We start from the raw sequence: 20,084 nt of genomic DNA, 5'->3' as shown, positions 1-20,084 counted from the left end.
ACACATCTGCTGTCAAGATCGGCAGCTCTACGCAAAATAATACAACACCAATGAGGATGGCGTGGAAAGTCCTCAAAATGGCGAGCAAACCAGGACATTGAAAACATAAAAAAATCACATGAATGAAGAATTAGAACAAAAAATCTGTCATTTTTTGATGAGGGAGCATTATAAGGTTGTAGAACTCTCAGTAGCAGAAAATAGCTCCGTTAACTTCCACAGCCATTTGATTTGAAGGATCAGGACTTAACCTGGAAGATTAAAAACCTGTTTCATTGGACACCAGGGTCAAAGTGAGAAGGCAATCTTCAATATCTACAAATGATTCATGCTGATCTGTAAGAATGATTATTATTTTAACAATTATTATAACTTAGATTTTTTTTTTTTTTAACAAAGTGTTGACCCCCTGATAGTTCTATAAAAGATTATTACAAAAACACTACACATTTTGATCTGTCCACGCATGTAGGTGCAAAACGTAACTTTTCTAGTGGCGGGTGTGTCACCAGATCGTCGAATGTTGGAATGTTCTACAGTATGGCATTAAACGTGTCTATCTCCACGGTGACAGTTTTTTTTTAGCAGTTAAAACACTTGTAACTGAATAAATAAATGAGATGTGTAATGCCATAGCGACAGTGACAGATGTGTAATGTCATACTGCGAAATATTCAAGGTAAAGCGATAACATTCCCATGGAGACAAGCAGGTGATGGACCCTAGAGGAAAAGTTACGTAGTGAACCTTTAAATATGATTCAGCCAAGCGTGATACAAAATGATTCACAATGAGCAGAACCAAAGTGCATAGAAGTGAATGGGGAGGAAGGGGAAGTCTGCACATTTAAAGGGAGTACTTTTATGGCGATTAGAATGTTGTGATGTTTTCATTTAGTCTTTCACAAATGCGACTGGTCAACAGACTGAACACAAACAGATAACAACACGGTGGAAACAATCTGGGTCTGTGTATCATTTGTTCTTTTGGAATTCCAATTAAGAATGATAAACAGTCAAATGGGAAAACAGTTTATTTCATTATTCTGTTTTAGTGTCAAACAAAAACACAGATTTCGACTTCTATTTCCAACATTTAATTTCATCGTGCCTATTTTAATTTAGATTTTGATTTTATACTCTTAGTTTTTGGTTTTTTTGAGTTTATCGTTGCTTCCTGTTTGTCGTCCTGGAGTTCAACAATGGCTTTCGAAGATGTGAAAGTAAACGCATCACTATAAAAGAAGACGACATGTTTGTCCACATGCAACAATTTTTCAGGTAAGTCCTTCTAGCAGCAGAACTTCCGAGGCAAATAAACCAGAAAAAATAAAAATAAAATATCAAAATTAAAATAGGCAGACTGTTCTTTCGATTGATGCTATTTGAAATAAACCTTTTGACACCAAAACAGAATAATGAAATGACAAACTGTTTTGCCATTCTATTGTTTCGTTCTTAATTGAAATTCAAAAGAACGAATGGTACATGGACCCGTCTGGATAAAAGGTCAAAGTGTGATTCTGTGTCTGATTTTTCCATGTATTCAAGCAGAAGTTGTATTGCCAACATAAGTCAGCAAATTATATATCTGTCTGTGTCTGAGAACCGGGAAGTGCGCTGTTAGCATGCTAGTTGTTGCTAGCATTGCCATACAGCAACACTCCGCTCTGGTCTCTGAAAGTTGTGAAAAGTGCTTCTAAACTCATCGCAGTGAATAATCAGGATGCTCTGAATGCAAAAGGGAAGTGAGGAAGAACCATAGACTGTATATAAATGGACTTTGTACTTTCCACATAGGAAATGAGTCCTGGTCTAAAACTAGTTTAATGCTGGAAAAGATCTGGTGTGGATCTGGTTTTGTTTTGTCCTGCTTTCACTCAACTAGTCTTGGCTTAGACCTGCTTTAGACCTGGTTTAGACCTGGTTTAGATCTGGTTAAGTTCTTATTATAGACTAGACTTTGTTTATACTTTTTTAGACCTGGTCAAGAGCTTTTATTATTGCTGGGAAAAACCTGGTTTTGGACCTAGTCTAGTCCTGCTTTAATTTGAGTCCAGTACTGGTTTGGTCCTGCTGTCATTCGAGTTTAGTCCTAGTCCTGGTCCTGCAAGATTTGGTCTGTAACTGTCTTAAACAGTCTAGTTTAGTCCTGGTCCTGTTTCAGGCCTGGTCTTAACCTGATTCTAGTCCATAATCTTACCACAATGAAGCAGTCATATCATGGTTTCATAATTGTCAATTCATAATGTTCTATTTTTCAATTTTATTAGCCTGATCTTTGAAAACAAAATGGCCACTCTCTGGTTAGAAGGCAAATCCTTACAGACTGCACCACTGTGGCTTTGTCCAACTCCTCTTCTTTTCTATTTGCATAATTTATACACAAATTACCAGTGAATGTGTAACTTCTGAGATGTCACTGTATTTGGGCAAAGCGTGGAAACGCTTCCAGCTCCATGACTCTGGCTCCAGTTCACTTTCTATTGAAAAAAGCATCATTCCTCTCTCTAACTGCTGCTGTCTGACTCCTTTCATGGTCTCAAAATTATTATACTTAAAATGATTTTGCTTATTTCCAATATGGAACTCATCTCCAAATTCACTCCTATCGCTGCCAGCCTCATGAGCTTCATTTGACTGGAGCCGAATGCTGTGGGTGTAGTCCACCTCTTTATACAGTCTATGGGAATAACTTTGAAGCACTGCAAACTGTTTCAAATGAACTGGCTCTGCTTTTTCACATTATGAAGACTGGAAAATCAGACACAGCGCCTTTAAAGTCATGTGTTATTGTTTTTCCAGTGTCGACGTGCTGCGCTGGATCCAGGTTGTGTTGGTGCGTTCACATTGGACACAGTGGAAAAGGCTGCTCTGATAATTGGCACACAGAAAAACAGAGTGTACACTGAAGACACTGCATCAGGTCAGAGTCATTACAATTCCCGTTTCCATCATCTGTACCATTCACTCAATTATGGACCACATGTGTGCATTCAGCATACGGCTTTGGCCAGACTCACAATATTTCACAATATTTACAAAAAGTACAAGACAAGTACCATGTGAAATCTCCAAAACAAGGCATTTGGTTTGATTTGAAATGTACAAAACATTAAATTAGTTTCAGTCCGTACCTGAGATTCGCAAAGTATAAAACAGCAAGAAATCACAAGTTTCCAAACGAGATTAAATGACAACAGTAGATGACGTGTGGCCGTTTTATTAGGTACACCTGTTCTAACGCTTACAAATGGAAATGTGGGATGGACCAATCACATGCAAGCATTGAGTCACATGATGAGCCAACTGAAGCTTAAATCAAGGGTCAGAGAAGAGAAGAAACTTCTGGTTTAGACCCTAGACTAGACTTATTTTAGACCTGCTTTAGACCTTGGATTAGATTTGGTTTAGTCCTGGTCTAAAACTAGTTTAATGCTGGAAAAGACCTGGTGTGGAACTCGTTTAGTTTAGTCCTGCTTTCAATCAACTAGTCTTGGTTTAGATCTGCTTTAGACCTGCTTTAGATCTGGTTTAGTTCTTATTATAGGCTAGACTTTGTTTAGACTTTTTTTAGACCTCGTCAAGAACTTTTTTATTGCTGGGAAAAATCTGGTTTCGGAACTAGCTTAGTCCTGCTTTAATTTGAGTCCAGTACTGGTTTGGTCCTGCTGTCATTTGAGTTTAGTCCTGGTTTATTCCTAGTCCTGGTCCTGCAAGATTTGGTCTGTAACTGTCTTAAACAGTCTAGTTTAGTCCTGGTCCTGTTTCAGGCCTAGTTTGAATCTGATTCTAGTCCATAATCTTGCCACAATGAGGCAGTCAGATCGTGGTTTCATAATGTTCTATTTTTCTATTTTATAAGCCTGATCTTTGAAAACAAAGTGGCTACTCTCTGGTTAGAAGGCAAGTACTTACAGACTGCACCACTGTGTCCAACTCCTCTTTCTTTCTATATGCATAACTTATACACAAATTACCAGTGAATGTGTAACTTCTGAGATGTCGCTGTACTTTGGGCAGAGCCCAGGAGGAGGGAGAGCAGATCTAGTGCAGATATGGCAAAGCTTTGAGGATCCTAATTAACTTCATTTGACAAGAGAAAGGGCCAGGCTTAGGAATTCTTTTAAAAACTAGAAAGCAGCTTTAAGTGTGAAATAGAGAAATGTTTGGTAGCAGCCTGGAGTTGGTGGTTGGTGAAAACTTTGGATTCTAACAGTGAAGTTTTAGCCTTGTTTTGACCTAGTTTCTGTGCAGTCCTGTGGCCCTAAGCAGATTTTCACTGGAGGGCCTCATTAAAAGAGTTTGGTGCTCAAGTTTAGTGCAGGTTTATCCCACACTGTCCAACTTTGAACATCAGAGGAGGGAGAATTACAGTCATTTCCAATTATTTCATTTATTTGTAGTTCAAATGTTGAAGTCAGTCAGCTGGAGCAAAGTTTTTACAGAGAATAAGTTAAGTCCATATTGAATAGAACTGCCCTAAGGTGTGAACTAATTAGACGTCTAGGGTCATGAACGATTATGCAAAATATGACTCCGGTGACAGTTCACACCTTAGGGTAGTGCATGGGCCATTTCTGAGTTCTGGGCCATTAAATAAGGAAGGGAGGTCAGAGATTGTAGAGTTACACAGAATCAGGATGTGCGTGTTAGCATGTTAGTTGTTGTTTAATCGTAATGGGAAAACTCCACTCTGGTAGTTGAGAAAAGCTCCATGCTGCATCAGGTAAGTGAGGAATAACTCTGGACCCCTGTGCTCCAAATGAGGGGAGGGTTCAGTGCATTTCAGTGGCTTCAGATAGTTGATTAAAGCTGCACTATGAGACTTTCCTGGTGTGGGATCTTCTACCTGCTTGTGTACTTATTTGAAAAAAGACATTGCACATTACTCAACCCGCGTAGAAATCAGGTGGGGGGGGCACCAGTGGCAAAAGCCATTGTTGTGTCCTTAGGCAAGACACTTCACTTTAAGGCTGTGCAATTAATTTAATTCTGATTGTGATTTTGATTTGTAAGTCAAACGATCTACGAACTCATATAATGGAGTTGAAACAATTAAAGTTTAACAAAGTTTTTTGGGGGGGATATATATATTTTTTAATATTAATAAGAATATTTATTTTAGTTTTTCAACTATAGAGATTGTAGAACAGCTGGATATATGGTTTATTTTGGATATATTTATGTTTTTCTGTCTTATTTCATGTTCAAAGTTTATTCAGTTTATTCGTTTTATGTTTTATACATTGCAAACCTGCTCTACGGTTCATATTTGTAGCCTAAAGTTATTTTCAGTTTGAAAGTTTTGCGTTAATTATGTTTTTTGTTTGTTTTTTTTGAGAGAAAGAGAGAGAGAGAGAGAAATGCTGAATAAATGCATCGTGTAACTAAAAAATAATCGTTTGTATAATCGTGATTTCAGTATTGACCAAAGTAATCGTGATAATGATTTTTTCCATAATCGAGTGACCCTACATTGCCTGGTATGAATGTGGAGCTTTTGTGAGTGCTGGTGGTGGTGGGAGGAGCTGATGCGCAGCAGATTAGCAGCCTCGATTAATTAATGAATTAACATCAAACAAAGCAAATGTGTCTGAGTTCGGGATGACTCTTTCCATTCAAAAGATATAATATTTTGATTTGTGTTAATTGCTTAATTGCGATGACTGCAGAGGATAGTTGCCATAGTTTGAAAACATAGACCGTATATGAATGGACAGAGCTCCAAACAGGAAGTGCTCCAGGAGGCGCTTCCGGCTCCTTCTGACTCTGGCTCCCATTGTCTTCCATTGGGATCTTGTGACTTCTCTCTCTGGACCTACTGCTGTGGCCTCGGCATTTTGGTTTTAAATGTTCGTATGAAGCCGCGACACATGATCCTGAATTTATCATTTCTCTGTTTTATCCCTAAATCTAAATCTGAGCATAAATAACAGACCAATCAGATGCCGTCATTCCCCGAGGTCACTCCCAATAGTGTTAGTAACAGGTTTGATTGACAGCTAGTGTGTTTCCTTGCTAAGTAAACCCCCTTCCCACTTTTCGGTGAGAAGGATGGGCACATTTAACCACCTCAATCATGATTGGCTCTTAGGGTTTCTATGATACGCACGGTCAGATTTCCAAATAAGGACCTGGCTCCAGATTTTCTCCTGTAACCATGGCAACGGGAGCTTCATCTGAGTGGAGCCGAACGCTGTGGGTGACGTCACACTCGCTTAGTCCACTTCTTTACACGGTCTATGTTTAAAACCCATGAACAGAGCTGTTGTTGCTTCTCCTGTAATGTTCCAGAGTGTGGAATTAAACTTATCAATCTTACATTTATTTAAAACCGAGAGCTTCTGTGGCTACTTGGCTCTGTGGTGTCTTCTGCTTTTCTCCAAGGTGATAGACGAGTTTAATGCCATACTGCGGTGCATTTCAAGTGAAGTAATCACATCTCCATGGTGACAGAAATAGTTACCCAGAAAAGTCACACAGTACAACTTTAAATATGTGTCTTTAGAACAGGTGTACCTATTAAAATGAGTTGAGCACCAAACATTTGCACATCCAAACCCGTAAAAAGTTGATTCCTCCAAGTCCACTGAGGTAGGCGGGACAATAAATAAATAAAATAAAATTGTGAAATCCTATTGGCTCAGACGTTTGTTGAAATCTTGAAGTATAGTCTTAGTTTACAATATTGCAAAAAGTACTTCAAAAACGTATTTACAATGTTGAGTTCATCCAGTACAAATTCAGTTTTAAGTCATTAAGGAAAATTATAAATCTTCTAATATCCACAGAAAAGTTTGTTTGTTGCTCAAAAAAGGACACTTGTTTTGCCATAAAATCCTCGCATCACGTACTTCAAGTTATTTTTTTTCTTTTTCCAGTCATGCAAGAATGGCACTTGAAAATTGGCAGTAAAGAAAGTGAAGGATCAAAAACACGGTCCTTAATCCTGGTTTTGAAATCGATTGTTGTAGAAAAAAGTTTCTTAAAGTTTGGCGTCTTGTTTTGAAGTTGGGGAAGACAACATGGCTGCCGTTTGAATTTTTTGGTTTTGTCACCTTTTTCTCGACACCTTTGACAGCCAGATCTTCACCGTCTTGTCGCTGGAAAATAAAAAGGGGAAAAAGATGAGAGGAGGACATAGAAAATCAGAGAAACACAAAGGCTTCAATGAAATTCATGCAGCAGAGAATAGACAGGCAGATAATAAGGTTCAAAACATGCCACACAGATAAACATTGCATTTTCTATCCACACAATGGGAGAAAAACAGACCCGATATCGTCAAAAATAGCAGAAATTAGAATTCAAATCTGTCATCTGAATAATTCAAAATCACAATTTGAATAATCAGTTAGAAAATCACAAAAGTTGGACTCTGTTTTTTGGTAATATAAATGTTTTTAAGCCAATATTCAAATCTGTCGCGGGACGACAGATGAAAAATTGTCTTCTTGGATAATTAAGTTTACAAAAATGTGAATTAATAGAAAATAAAAGGCCTGTACCAGATTTTCATCCATGTATTTGACCAAATGTGAAATAGTGCGTTTTATTATTCGATATTCAGGAAGTGCACTGTTAAGGGTGAAGTATAGTTCTGCGTCGACTCAACGCGCACTGCCACCGTCGCCTTGTCACTGTCGTTTTTGATTTATGGATCTGCGTCGAGGTCTGTGCATCATGAAGTAATTCACCACCAAAACGCTAGGGGGCTAGAATATAAGCCCACTCTTATGTACAGTCTACGTGTGACCTGCAGACGTATAATCTCTGAAAAGTTTAACATGAACCATCTCTAACACGATAAAAGCACAGAACAGACTCACCATTAGTACAATATCCCTCTATCACAGAAATGAACACACATATCCCGCTGAGTCGTGTCCTTTTTAAGTCCAACAGAAGCTGAACTGCAGCAGGGCACAAGGAGTGATCTGTTTTTTTGAGTGCTTAGTTTATGTAATTTAGCCACGCGAGTTAAAGTTTTGTTTCTAGAAAACGTAAACACATATGCGCAAAGCTGCATTAAACATATTATTTCTCAATGTATATTGAAAGAAAGGAAAGCTGAGTACAGGAAATGTATGTAGTGCGGCGGTAGGGAGGACCAATCACACCCCTTATCGTCTGCGTCGTTTCCCTGCTGTCTGCATCGTTGCAACGCATAGTTAGAAAATTTCGGAGGTGCACGTCGGTCGACGCAGAGGCTCTGCGTAGGGGGTACCTGATGCAGACAATTTGACGCTGGACCGTAAATTGGCCTTTAGCATGTTAGTTGTTGGTTTAAGAGTTGTGGAAAGGGTTTATGAACTCATCACACCGAGTAATTAGGACGCTCCGAACGCATAAGAGAAGTGAGGAAGAACTTTGGACTAGGGCCCGACTCATATAACGGTTGGCTGAAATTATCGGCCGATACTTGGAGACATATTGACTTTCGTCTTAAAGTTTGCCAATCTGGGCCAATAATCCACGTGGGCATGTTAGACCTCGTTATAAAGCTTAGACTCTCTACATCAGGGGTCACCAACCTGTAGCTCGGGAGGTACCAGTAGCTCTCCACCCCCTTCCAAGTAACTCGCTAAGGGATTTCTGAATTATACGTATTGCGTTAAATAACAAAAATTTGATTGATTAAATGCCTGTTTCCATTGTAAATGTATAATTTTGATGCCTAATTGTGTTATGTTTTATAGGCATCTAACTGTACCTCATCTATGGCTTGCCATGGCTTTTATATTTACAAAATTTCTGTCCACTGCTAAAATTAGTCGCTGTCTGGCATTGCGTTTTACAAAAAGTAGCTCAGAGGAGGAAAAAGGTTGGAGATGACTGCTCTACATTATATCAGTTTCCAGCCAGATAAATGTCCTTAGCCGTGCACAGCCATCCATAGCAGCCATAGAGTTGTAGGGAGTATTATCTGTTACACAACTCAACCTTATGTAACGGAAAACCCTATTTCCTGTCAATCATCATCACTTTCTATGACCTCTTGTATAAAGCTGTGATATTATATGTTATTTATTTTTCTATTTTATTTTTACTCTACGGTTACATTTATATAATTATGTCTTATTTGACCCGTCTCTTGCTCTTTTTTGCTGCTTATATAGAATTAATTATTACCATTTATATTTTATCTTTGTTATTATATAGTGTGATGTGTGAGCTGCTGTGTCCAAATCATTTCCCTTGTGGATCAATAAGTCTAAGTCCAAGTCTAAGCACAACACTGAGGCACGGTTTTAAACGCTCTTGAGTCTGATCCATGATACTGACGAGAAATAAAAGTGAACTTCAGAGCAGTTTAGGACAGAAACAAAACTACTGCTGCTTTTATTAAACTTACTTGTGAAGACTTGTGATCTGAGAGGAGCCTGTGTGAGCGCTGAGTGTTGCAAATGTGTCAGTTTTTGTTCTTTCTCATTGTTTAGCTCTTAACTGCTGTAGCTCCTGCACATAAACAGTTTTCTTACACTGGTCTAGTGTAAAGTGACTGTAGTGTCTGTACATATGACATTACTGAACCTGAATTGATATGTAAATAAGCTGTGAACAGAGGTGTGAATGATCGACATTTACACACTTACACTTACTTACACTTACACTTTCTTTACAGGTTAGAATGTCATGCAGAAATGTCATTACGTCTTTAAATATGACATAAAGAGGCAGAATAACAGGGAATGTCGCCTAAACAAACCCAATTTAAAATCCAGTAGAGCCAAACCTTTTTAAAATTTTATAATCAATAAAAAATTTACATTTGAATTTTTACATCACTAAATATATCGACTTTTATATCGGCTATCGACTCCTCCAACTCCTCTTTTATTGGTATCATAATCCATATCGGTCAGGCCTGACTTTGCACGACTATTTACAATGAACTAGTTTTGTTTTTCACATTTTTAAAGACAGTAAAAATCAGGTACAGCACCTTTAGCTAATTGTCCCTGTGTGTCAGATGCCCTCCCTGTGTCTCCACTGGGTTCTACTCTGAGTAAAAGCTGCTAAACCTCTACAAAAATTAAACACGTGGGATTCTAAGATTAGTTAAGCAGTTTAGATTTCAGTCTCCTCTCAAATGTTAAAACTCTGGGCTTTTATTCACGAATGTTGCAGTTCGGTTTCATTATGTCAAAATACCTATTCAAAGGACTAATTTGGGCAAGTTAACTGGGCTAATTTGAATTGAAAATTTGTAGCGTCCTTCTGCAAGCCCATGGAATACATGTACAAAAAATACTTAAACAAAAAATTAAATAAACTAAATAATCCATGCATGTTGGAATGTGTTCACACTTGTCCTGATTCATTCCTGATTTAGTCCTGGTCTAGTTTTGGTTAATTTCCAGGTTTAATCTTAGTGCACTGCAAAAAAGCTTGGCCAAAATGGAAGATCTAAACACTTAAATCTATCAGAAAATGACTTAAAAGTAGTAAAATGATCTGTCCATGAAGCAAGATCATTTTACTGGACAAGTTAAATCTTAAAGGGCACATCTCATGCTAAATCAACTTTTCGGAGCTTTCTACCTTCTAAGAGTGATGTGTGGGCCTTGTATATGTCACCCAAGTGGTTTTTAGATTGATTCAACGTTTTTTTTTTTTTTTTAACAAATTGCAGAGTATTTCTGCCACCCTCCCACGTGACAACGAACTAAAGCTGCTACAACGATGACGTGGAAGATACAACTATGACGCATTTGACATAACAGAAAGTGCTTCGCACCCGCCTCACTCCACCGCCTCCACCCCGCATCGACTGACAATTCCCACATGAACACCTAAACAAAAGAGACAGCATAAGCTCATTGTTCTACACTGCAGTGTACATGATATAATAAGTTTATCTACTATCCATCCATCCATTTTCTTCCGCTTATCCAGGGCCGGGTCAGGGGGGCATCAGTCTAAGCAGGGACTCGCAGACTTCCTTCACCCCAGACATGTCCTCCAGCTCCTCCGGGAGGACCCTGAGGCGTTCACAGGCCAGCCCAGAGACATAGTCCCTCCAGCGTGTCCTGGGTCTTCCCCGGGGCCTCCTCCCGGTGGGACATGCTCGGAACATCTCCTGAGGGAGGCGTCCAGCAGGCATCCGGAAAAGATGCCTGAGCCACCTCAACTGGCTCCTCTCAATGTGGAGGAGCAGCGGCTCTACTCTGAGCTCCTCCCGTGTGACTGAGCTCCTCACCCTGTCTCTAAGGGAGCGCCCAGCCACCCTGCGAAGGAAACTCATTTCGAGTGCTTGTATCTGTGATCTTGTCCTTTGTCCTTGTCCTTGAGTTTATCTGCGAGTGTTTATTAATACTTTACCAATCAGTAATGTTCAGCTGATGTGGACGCGGTGCTTGAGCTTCGTGCTCCTCAAAGTCCTCGTCCGATTCTGGGTCCAACACATGCGGCTGAACGCGCTGTATCTCCATGACGAATAAAAGTTTATTCCTGCCACTATCAGGGTGCACGCCTGTCTCCCCCTCCCTCCCTGAGATGGGTGGAGGACGGGTGGCTCACTCGTCGCCTACATCATATTTGGAGGGCGGAGCCTGTGCTTTCTCAGGACGGGTGGGGGAATGAACAATAGTCGGCCTTTCATAGTTCCTGGTCTGTGATGCCTCCAAGAAATCAGTAAGATTTCAGAACTATTGTGTAATGGATGTTCCAAAACCCAAATCGTGCTTGTACATGTGCAGAAGATACAATGTGAAAAGAGTTATTTTGCATGAGATGGGCCCTTTAAAATAAACAACCTCTAGACTAGAATGAAGCATGTCAGAACTAGTGAGTAGATAAATAAATCTGTAAACAAGATGAAGAACCTGATATAAGTTTGAAAATCTTGGCCAGATCAGAGAAATTTGCAGAGTGTCTCAAATGTGAACGCACCCTTCACAACAAACGACAAACAAATACAATAATACAACACAGCACAAATAATAACACTGTTAATAAGCGGGGGATGAAAGAAAGAAAAGGTTAAAGAAAAGCATAATAAACGTGGGGAGGGGGGAGTGATAGTACCAGAAGAGGAGTCAGGCTCAGGGGAGGCTGGTGGCTCGGCCCTTTATGGCCAGAACCCTCCTCGGTAAACACGGGGTTAAACCAGGCTCATATGTCCACAGCTTCACCCGGCAGTCACTGAAGAACGACAGAGGGACGGACGGAGGAGGGGAGAGAGATGGAGAGAGGGAGGGAGAGAGAGAAAAGAGAGGGAAAGGGGAACGGGAAGAGTGATGGAGTGGAACAGTGAAGAGAGATAGGAGTGGAGAGAAAGAGAGAGAGAGAAAGGAAGGGAGAGAGAGGTAGAGAGGTAGATAGATAGACAGATAGACAGAGAGAGTGAGAGAGAGAAATAGTAAGATACATAGATAGCGATAGAGAGATAGAAAGAAAGAGAGAGAGAGAGATAGTAAGATAGATAGATAGATAGAAATAGAAGAAAGAGAGAGAGAGAGAGAGAGAGAAGAGAGAAAGAAAGAAAGAAAGAAAGAAAGGGGAGAGCAGGTTAGGTGTTGGTGTTGGTTGAGGTGTTGATGTGGTTGTTGTAGTGAAATATCTTCTCTGCATTTGACCCGTCCTTTGGTGTGTGTAGATCAGGGCTGGGTAAACTACGGCCCGTGGGCCACATCTGGCCCAATGAACATCTCCATCTGGTCTGTGCGTCCTGCAGGCTCCAACTCAAACTGGACCAAGTCCAACGGACCCTCTGAGCACGAACCACAGACTCTACAGCACAGCTCTGTGAAATCAGCTCGGTTTGATGCAGATGGACCTCTCTGCACCCCCCAGTGTGTGTGTGGGTGTGTGTGTGCGTGTGTGTGTGTATGCTGAGTGTGTGTATGCGTGTGTGTGCATGTGTGTGTGTGTCTGAGTGTGTGTGTGTGTGTGTGTGCTGAGTGTGTGTATGCGTGTGTGTGCATGTGTGTGTGTGTCTGAGTGTGTGTATGCGTGCATGTGTGTGTGCCTGAGTGTGGGTATGCGTGTGTGTGCGTGTGTGTGTGTGCGTGTGTATGTGCCTGAGTGTGTGTATGCGTGTGTGTGTGTGCATGTGTGTGTGTGTGTCTGAATGTGTGTATGTCTGAGTGTGTGTGTATGTGTGTGCTCACTGCCCTAAACTTTAGCTGTACACCACAGCACTCTCCTCTCTCCCTCTTCTCTTCTCTTCTCTTCTCTCTTCTCTCAGAGCTAACCTCATCCCTTGTTAGTGAAACAAACCCCACTCCTGTCTGTGTTTCCCATAACATGCTTGTAATCGTCTCCTCCCTCACCTCACAGCGCTCCTCTCCTCCTCTCCTCCTCCGCTCCATATGCACTGAACAGAAGCTCCGCCGTGTTCATTATTCCCAACAAAAACTAAAGAAGCTCCATGCAGAGTCCAGCAGAGCACAGGCAGATCTGTACAGGAATATTCTCCGAGAGCCCCTAAAGCGCCTGAGATGCTCTGACTACTGCTGACTCCAACGACTATTTTTATATTCACGACTTTTTCTAGTTCATTTGCAACTGAATCATAGTAAAAGGAATTTGTCCCCCCTAAATGAAATTAAATTGTAGCAGTATGAAAACAGGTTAGGCCCTCCAGAACATGTCCATGTCTCAATGTGGCACCTACACAGCAAACACTGGAGGGTTAAAACTTCAGAGTAAATGTTTCAGAGTTGTTTTTAAAGTGTTTCTGAAACTATTTGAAAGTTAAATGGTTGAAAGTTAAATGATATGGTTGAAGTTAATTCAACTTCCCTTAGTGTTAATTTGGCTCCTCCCACCACCACTTCAAACTCCCACAAGAGAAGACCAGTCTGAACCAGTTTTGTTCATAATTTCATCTTAAATTAACTCAAATAAAGAGTAAAGAGAAGCTAAATCAGAAGAACCCTACAAATTGTTATCTGTTTACTCTCAAAACTTCAATATAACTCTTGATTTCGGGTTAAACAGGAAATTTGGTCCATTGTTACTTAATGCACATTTCCAAAAATATTAAATTCACTCTAGAACAGATTGGACTCATATAAACTCTGAGAAAATGTTCAAATTGATTCTGTGCGAGTCAATTTTAATACTCCACTTTTTGCTGTGTAGGAGAAAAAGAAAGCCCATCGCTGCTCTACTTCCTGTCTGAGACTGGACAGTTGACAGTTGCTACAAAAGTTCCATCATACATCTTTAAAAGCTGAACATTACTGCTCTTGCTGAAAAAAGTTGAAAACACTTGCGTTCCTGTCTACAAAACTCTGTCCAGTTCAAATTGCTCTTGTTGTAATGTGCTGTATCTTGTCTCACCTGGCGGCGGTGAAGATGTGCTTGGCGTTGGTGCAGATGGCGTTGATGGGGCTGTCGTGACCTCTGACCTCTCCTATAGGGCTGAAGTTGTCCACGTTCCACACTTTGAGCATCCCGCCACGACAGGCACTGAGCAGCAGGGGGCGCCCCGGGACCAGCGCCAGAGCACACACCCAGTCCTTGTGAGCGTTGGGGATTTGCTGTGGACACAAAACACCAGACTGTAAAAAAAAAGAATCCAATCTGAGCAAAACACTCCCATTAAAAGGTCCTGTATCACACAACATGGACTTTTGTGAGCTTTAAATCAAGTTGTTGCATCCTTAAAAACACATCTGGAGTTGTGTTTTGTTTCATTCACATGTTTGAGTAATCCTGCATTATTAGTCTGTTTACATCTCTACAGCTGTAAATGCTCTGTTCCACCTTGTGATGTCATGAAGTGGTAGTTGGGTCAGTCCATATAAAATCAGCTGCCTTCTATTTAGGCTATTAAACGTAACTGAACTGTTCTATCAGGTGGAAAAGTCCCTAAGCTCCACCAAAAACGACCCGTGAGCTCATTTTCAAAAATTCCATTTGAAATGAAGGAAATTAATAGTAGATGTTTTTATTACTTTAAACTAATCAGAATATGCCAGAGTTTCTCTGGTTAAAAAAAATTATCAACATCTAACTGTGCCACATGGGGAACCAAGGGTCCAAAGAAGGGGCCAAAAAGATCAAACCTGGTCTGTGACCATATTTGGGACTCTACACCATCCACATGAAAGCCCAGAAAAGTGTGAGGTTGTTGTCAGAAATGGTCATTCTCTCAAATATTCAGGTTCAACAGTTAGTTTGTAAATATCTACTTGGAGTAAAAGATCTTGAACCTCAAAAATGAAAAAAAAAAAAAATTGAGCGGCAACAAAATGTGAGATTTTGGGGGCCCACAGTGCCCCCTTTAATAAAGATACACAATATTTGACAACAGATTCAGAATCTATGACCAAGAATCTACAATAATACACATTTTCAGCTTCCTAGCTCTAGTATTTTGGATGAAGTTCTGGTCTCTCAAACATGTTTATAAATTAAGGCGTCAGAAAAATGGCCCCAAAATTTCAACGGGCCATAACTCAGGAATGACTCAAGGGATTGAGCTAAAATTTGAGATTCTTTCATATGGTGATTTTAGAAATGTTTTGAATTTTTTTCAGCCAAATCTGAGATGGCTCATAGTGGATACCTTGAAAACGGCTGATTTCATATGGACTGACCCAGTTTTCAAGTTAACAGATCCTTTTAATTTTTTTTCCCCTTTTGTTCAATAGAGATTGGCAATTCCAGAGGTGAAACACATTGGAACACTTCCTGTATTATCACATGACATCACAAAGTGGAACATAGTGTTTTCTGTTTGAGAGAAGACCTCAGATCAGTAAATAGTGTCATATGGGCCCTGGAAGAGTTCTGCCTAGTTTGTTTCCTCAGTACTATGTGATAATAATGGTCTATGATGAATACATTTAGACTCAGGAAATAATTATGTGGGGCAAAAATGAATCAATAAAAAACATTCATGGGTTTCACGTGACTGTTTATATGTCTGAAGAAGAGCTTAATCCGAAACGTCACACTGTAGTGTCATTCAAAGATGTTCTACTCTTCTTTGGCCTAGAATATCATCACTGTTAAAACATGTTTGTAGTGTTTTATTTGAAATTCGGGTTAATGTAAGAACTGTTTTCATGAAACAAACTGTAACTGTCCATCTACAAGCGTGGTGCAGTTGTACTCAGATTTGATTGTGTTGCTTCCAGAGTCGTCCACAAACAGTGATACCCAGAGCTCTGCTGGAGCTGTGGGGAAGTTTATGAATAATAGAGCTAATGTTAGTTGTTTTTTGCACCATTCACCAAGTGAAGTTATCAGTTCCAATACAAAGGCTAAAACAAAATACAAATGTGTATCTTTTAGACTAAAGGAAGATGAACAAAGTAAACAAACCAGCAAAAATAATTCTAACAGAATTATATTTTTTCAACCTGATCTTTGCAGTTTTACATTGATGGTGTGTTTCTACAGGTGATGTGTCAGGAGGAGGACTTTATACCAGATGCCCTCCCTGTTACTGTGTTTAGAGGAAGAAAAGCAGCACATGGTGAGTTTTGTTTCTGCTGTACACTTCTGATGTTCACTGTGATTCTGTTCTGGTCCATTATCTTATTAGAGAATAAAAGGTGCTTCAACTATATTTAAACATGTACAAAGCAAAGTAGATGATCAGAATATAATCATGTGTTCTTCTGTGTCCACAGGTCGACTCTAGAGCTACTTCACTCACATACTTAGTTCACAGAACAAAACAGACTGTTTTTCACTGTGTCTGTGCTCTGTGTGTTTGATTCTGTTTAAGAAAACGCAGAACTGTGGAAAACTGAAAGCTGCTTTTGCATTAATTGACGGTACAATATTTATTGCAATATTTTGTGGAGGCCAACAAAATGGTTAATATGCAACTTTTTTTTAAATGCTTTAACAAGCTTTTGGTTCTGTCGTAATCCTAAGATAAGATCTAAAATGTAAAAGTGCAGTTATTCCTTCATGTAGTCCACACTGAAACAGAGCAAAGGATCATGGTCTATGTAAGTCTCTGCTTTTTTTTTTTTTTTAGCTATTGCTGCACCAAAACTATTAATTTAGCAAAGAAACTTGTCATTTCGATATACTGCGGTGGTCCACGATATTATTGTGAGACTTTGGCAAAACAATATCACAATATTTCAGTTATTGTTACATCCGTAGTTAAAAAGAGCTGTAATACTGTTATGTGGAACATTCCCTTGTAAAAACAGTACATGGAGATGAGCAGGTGGTGGACCCTTCATCAGAAAAGTAACATAGTGCACCTTTAATATCCAAAAGGAGTGATTTATGCAGCAACTTCCATTTAAGCAACATGTTCCCTTCTCTGACAAGATTTTAATGCTTTAATGTAGGAATAATGAGTCTATTTAATCATAGCTGTTCTTTGATGGATTTAAGAATTTAAAGTTGGATGTGACCAATTACACAGTTAAGAAGCTTCATTCTTTTTGTACATTAGCGGCTCAGATTTGCTGCAGAAGGTGCAAAAACAATTTAGATTCCACCCACATAACAAAACATAACCAAGAGAAGTGGAAGAGATGTACCTTTGAGATTTTCTGCGGATATTATTTAAATTACCGCACTGACAACAGCCCATTTTATTTTATTGAAGACAGCTTTGTTGGAAAGTAGTTTTCGATTCCACCTCCACAAATGCAAAAAGCTTTTCAATAGTAGCCCTGGGCTGTTTTAAAAAGAGCTTCCATGGGATATTTTAGCTGTCGATATTAAATGTTGTGAAATAAGTGAAAGGATGGCTCTAAAATGTCTGTATATGTATCAGGGGTGTAACAGTAACTGTACAACGTCCCGTCCTAAAAAGTTCCACACGGGACTTTCAGTTCAGTGCAGAGTTGTGCACGAGTGAGTTTGTGCAGTTTGTGAGTGTTTACATTCAGCCACTACATGTGCAGGTACACAAAGGCTCGGCTCTTTAATATTCATGAGGGAACTCATCTGTGATTGGGGCAGTGTTTCCCGCAGAGCTTTATAGTTAGGGTGGCCACCTTGACAACAACTGTCCCCCACCTTGAGTCTGTACCATCTGACACTGTAACTGCAGCAGATGTGCACTTACTACAGACAATGTGGACAAGTTGTTTTTTTGTTTTTTTCTGGCCAAAAATCTGAAGATTGAGTAAAGGTTCATGCTGGAACTGTTAGTGGTATGCTTTACTTTTTGAAAAGTTTTGTTTACTGTTGACAAGGAATACATTTTTTATAATATTTCACACATTTGTTGCTTATTTGAGAATATTTTATTTAACTTATTAGTTTTAACAAGCAACACTTTGCATTTATTTTATTTTCCCATTTGTATAATGTTAAAATAAATAGTTGGTTTAATAAAAAACACAAATAAACAACAAGCAAATGGTTTTGCATTTTATTCCCATACTGTACCGAAAATGAACCAAACCATGACCTCAAAACCGAGGGACATACTGAACCATGACTTTTGTACCATTACACCTCTAGTATGTCTATTAAGAATGTATAGGATGTAAAGACTGTGTAGTCTTATTAATAGCTGTAAAGTAGTAAAAGTGATGCTATTGATAGAAGTAGTAGTATTAGAACTAGTAGTAGTATTAGAAGTAGTAGTATTAGTGTGTAATCCCTCAGTCGTCCAGGTGAGGTGCTGTAAACTCCTTCAGTTCAGACACTGGTGGACACTGCGCCTTATATCTGACTGAAGGAGGACTACACCGAAACTAACAGTTGGCCGAAATATATCGGACCAATATTTGGACTTTTTAGTGCATAGGCCTTAAACCTCCATCACAGGCCGATGTTTTGTTTTGGTCGATCTGATGTGTGTAAAAATACACACAAAGCTTTATATCAATACTTGAATAAGAAGAGAAAACTGCACAAACTGTGACAATGCAGTTCTCTTCAAGGTTTGTGGTTAAAAAGGGCTCGGGGTGACTTTTCAGTATATTTAAATTACACAGTTTGGGAAAAATAATCAAAACCGGACAAAAAAATATTGGCAGATCTTATCGGTGATTAGTATCGGCAACAGTCATGAAAAAAACAAACACATCAGTTTATCTCTACTTTTGTCCAGTTGATAGAATTTTCTCAAGTTGTAGTAGTAGTAGTAGTAGTAGCAGTGTTGTGCAAGTTCACACTTTTCATGAACTAGTTCAAAGTTCAGTTCACACTTGTTCAAAGTGAATAGTTCACGTTCATAGTTCACAATTTTAATTTTGAACTAGTTCAAAGTTCAGTTCATTTTATATTTAGATGAGATCTGTAAATGAAAGGCTGCTTTTATTTTTCAAACTGACTTCTAGTTTACAACAACTTTACAAGATACACTGTTGGACAAGTGACTTTAAAACTGTAATGTGTTATTTATGACTTGTTACTGTCATTTCAGAGTCATTTGTTACATTACAATATTACTGTATTTAAAATGTAAAACATTACACGACTATTGCAGCACTTTTAATTTACTCTCACCAAAAGAACTGTTAAGATGCTGAACTTTTGTGCCGTATATGGACTGAACCAGGACTAAACCAGGTCTAAACCAGGTCTAAACCAGAACTGAACCAGGACTGAATCAGGTCTAAACCAGGACTAAACCAGAACTGAACCAGGACTGAATAAGGTCTAAACCAGGACTAAACCAGGTCTATACCAGAACTGAACCAGGACTAAACCAGGTCTAAACCAGGTCTAAACCTGGACTAAACCAGGACTAAACCAGAACTGAACCAGGACTGAACCAGGTCTAAACCAGGAATAAACCAAGACTAAACCAGGACTGAACCAGAATTGAACCAGAATTGAACCAGGTCTAAACCAGGTCTAAACCAGAACTGAACCAGGACTAAACCAAGACTAAACCAGGACCAAACCAGGACAAATCCTGGACTAGAACTTGGAATCTAGGACCGCCCCTGAGAGAACCCCGAGTGCGATCGGGCGTCAGCTGCGTTTATCTCGGTGGAGCGCGGACTTCTGCGTCGGTCCTTTCGCTCAGGATCACGGTCTACGCGGGCGAACCTCCGGCGTTTCACCGCTGCTGATATCGCGGTGATTTTAGCAAATTTGTATGAAGAAAAACGAAAAACCCACCATTTCAATCCAGGTTAAAAAAGCATTGTGACGCGCGTTACTGACATTTGTACCAAGTAAAAT

The 20,084-nt window shown here is 39.5% G+C and overlaps 1 protein-coding gene across 4 annotated transcripts in view; it reads right to left on the bottom strand.

The window, feature by feature from the left end:
- Positions 1-6,305: 6,305 nt before the first annotated feature.
- The window catches only part of kif21b (kinesin family member 21B), a 126,253-nt gene continuing 112,474 nt past the window's right edge, over positions 6,306-20,084 (bottom strand). For 2 of the 4 annotated variants that reach the window (XM_055161027.1, XM_055161028.1), the window contains exons 32-34: positions 14,295-14,494; positions 12,033-12,149; positions 6,306-7,105 (exon numbers count right to left, since the gene is read on the bottom strand). In XM_055161027.1, coding sequence (XP_055017002.1) covers positions 12,050-12,149; positions 14,295-14,494 — 300 coding nt within the window. In that variant the 3' untranslated portion in view covers positions 6,306-7,105; positions 12,033-12,049. The remainder of the gene's footprint in view (positions 7,106-12,032; positions 12,150-14,294; positions 14,495-20,084) is intronic. The other 2 variants (XM_055161029.1, XM_055161030.1) reach the window with 1 other exon arrangement.

Source organism: Boleophthalmus pectinirostris, unplaced genomic scaffold, assembly GCF_026225935.1.
Source record: "Boleophthalmus pectinirostris isolate CB_2022bp ecotype Guang Dong unplaced genomic scaffold, ASM2622593v1 HiC_scaffold_3, whole genome shotgun sequence".
NCBI lineage: Eukaryota > Metazoa > Chordata > Actinopteri > Gobiiformes > Gobiidae > Boleophthalmus > Boleophthalmus pectinirostris.
Note: the sequence above shows the minus strand (reverse complement) of the source record. Positions and strands in the feature narration are given on the sequence as shown.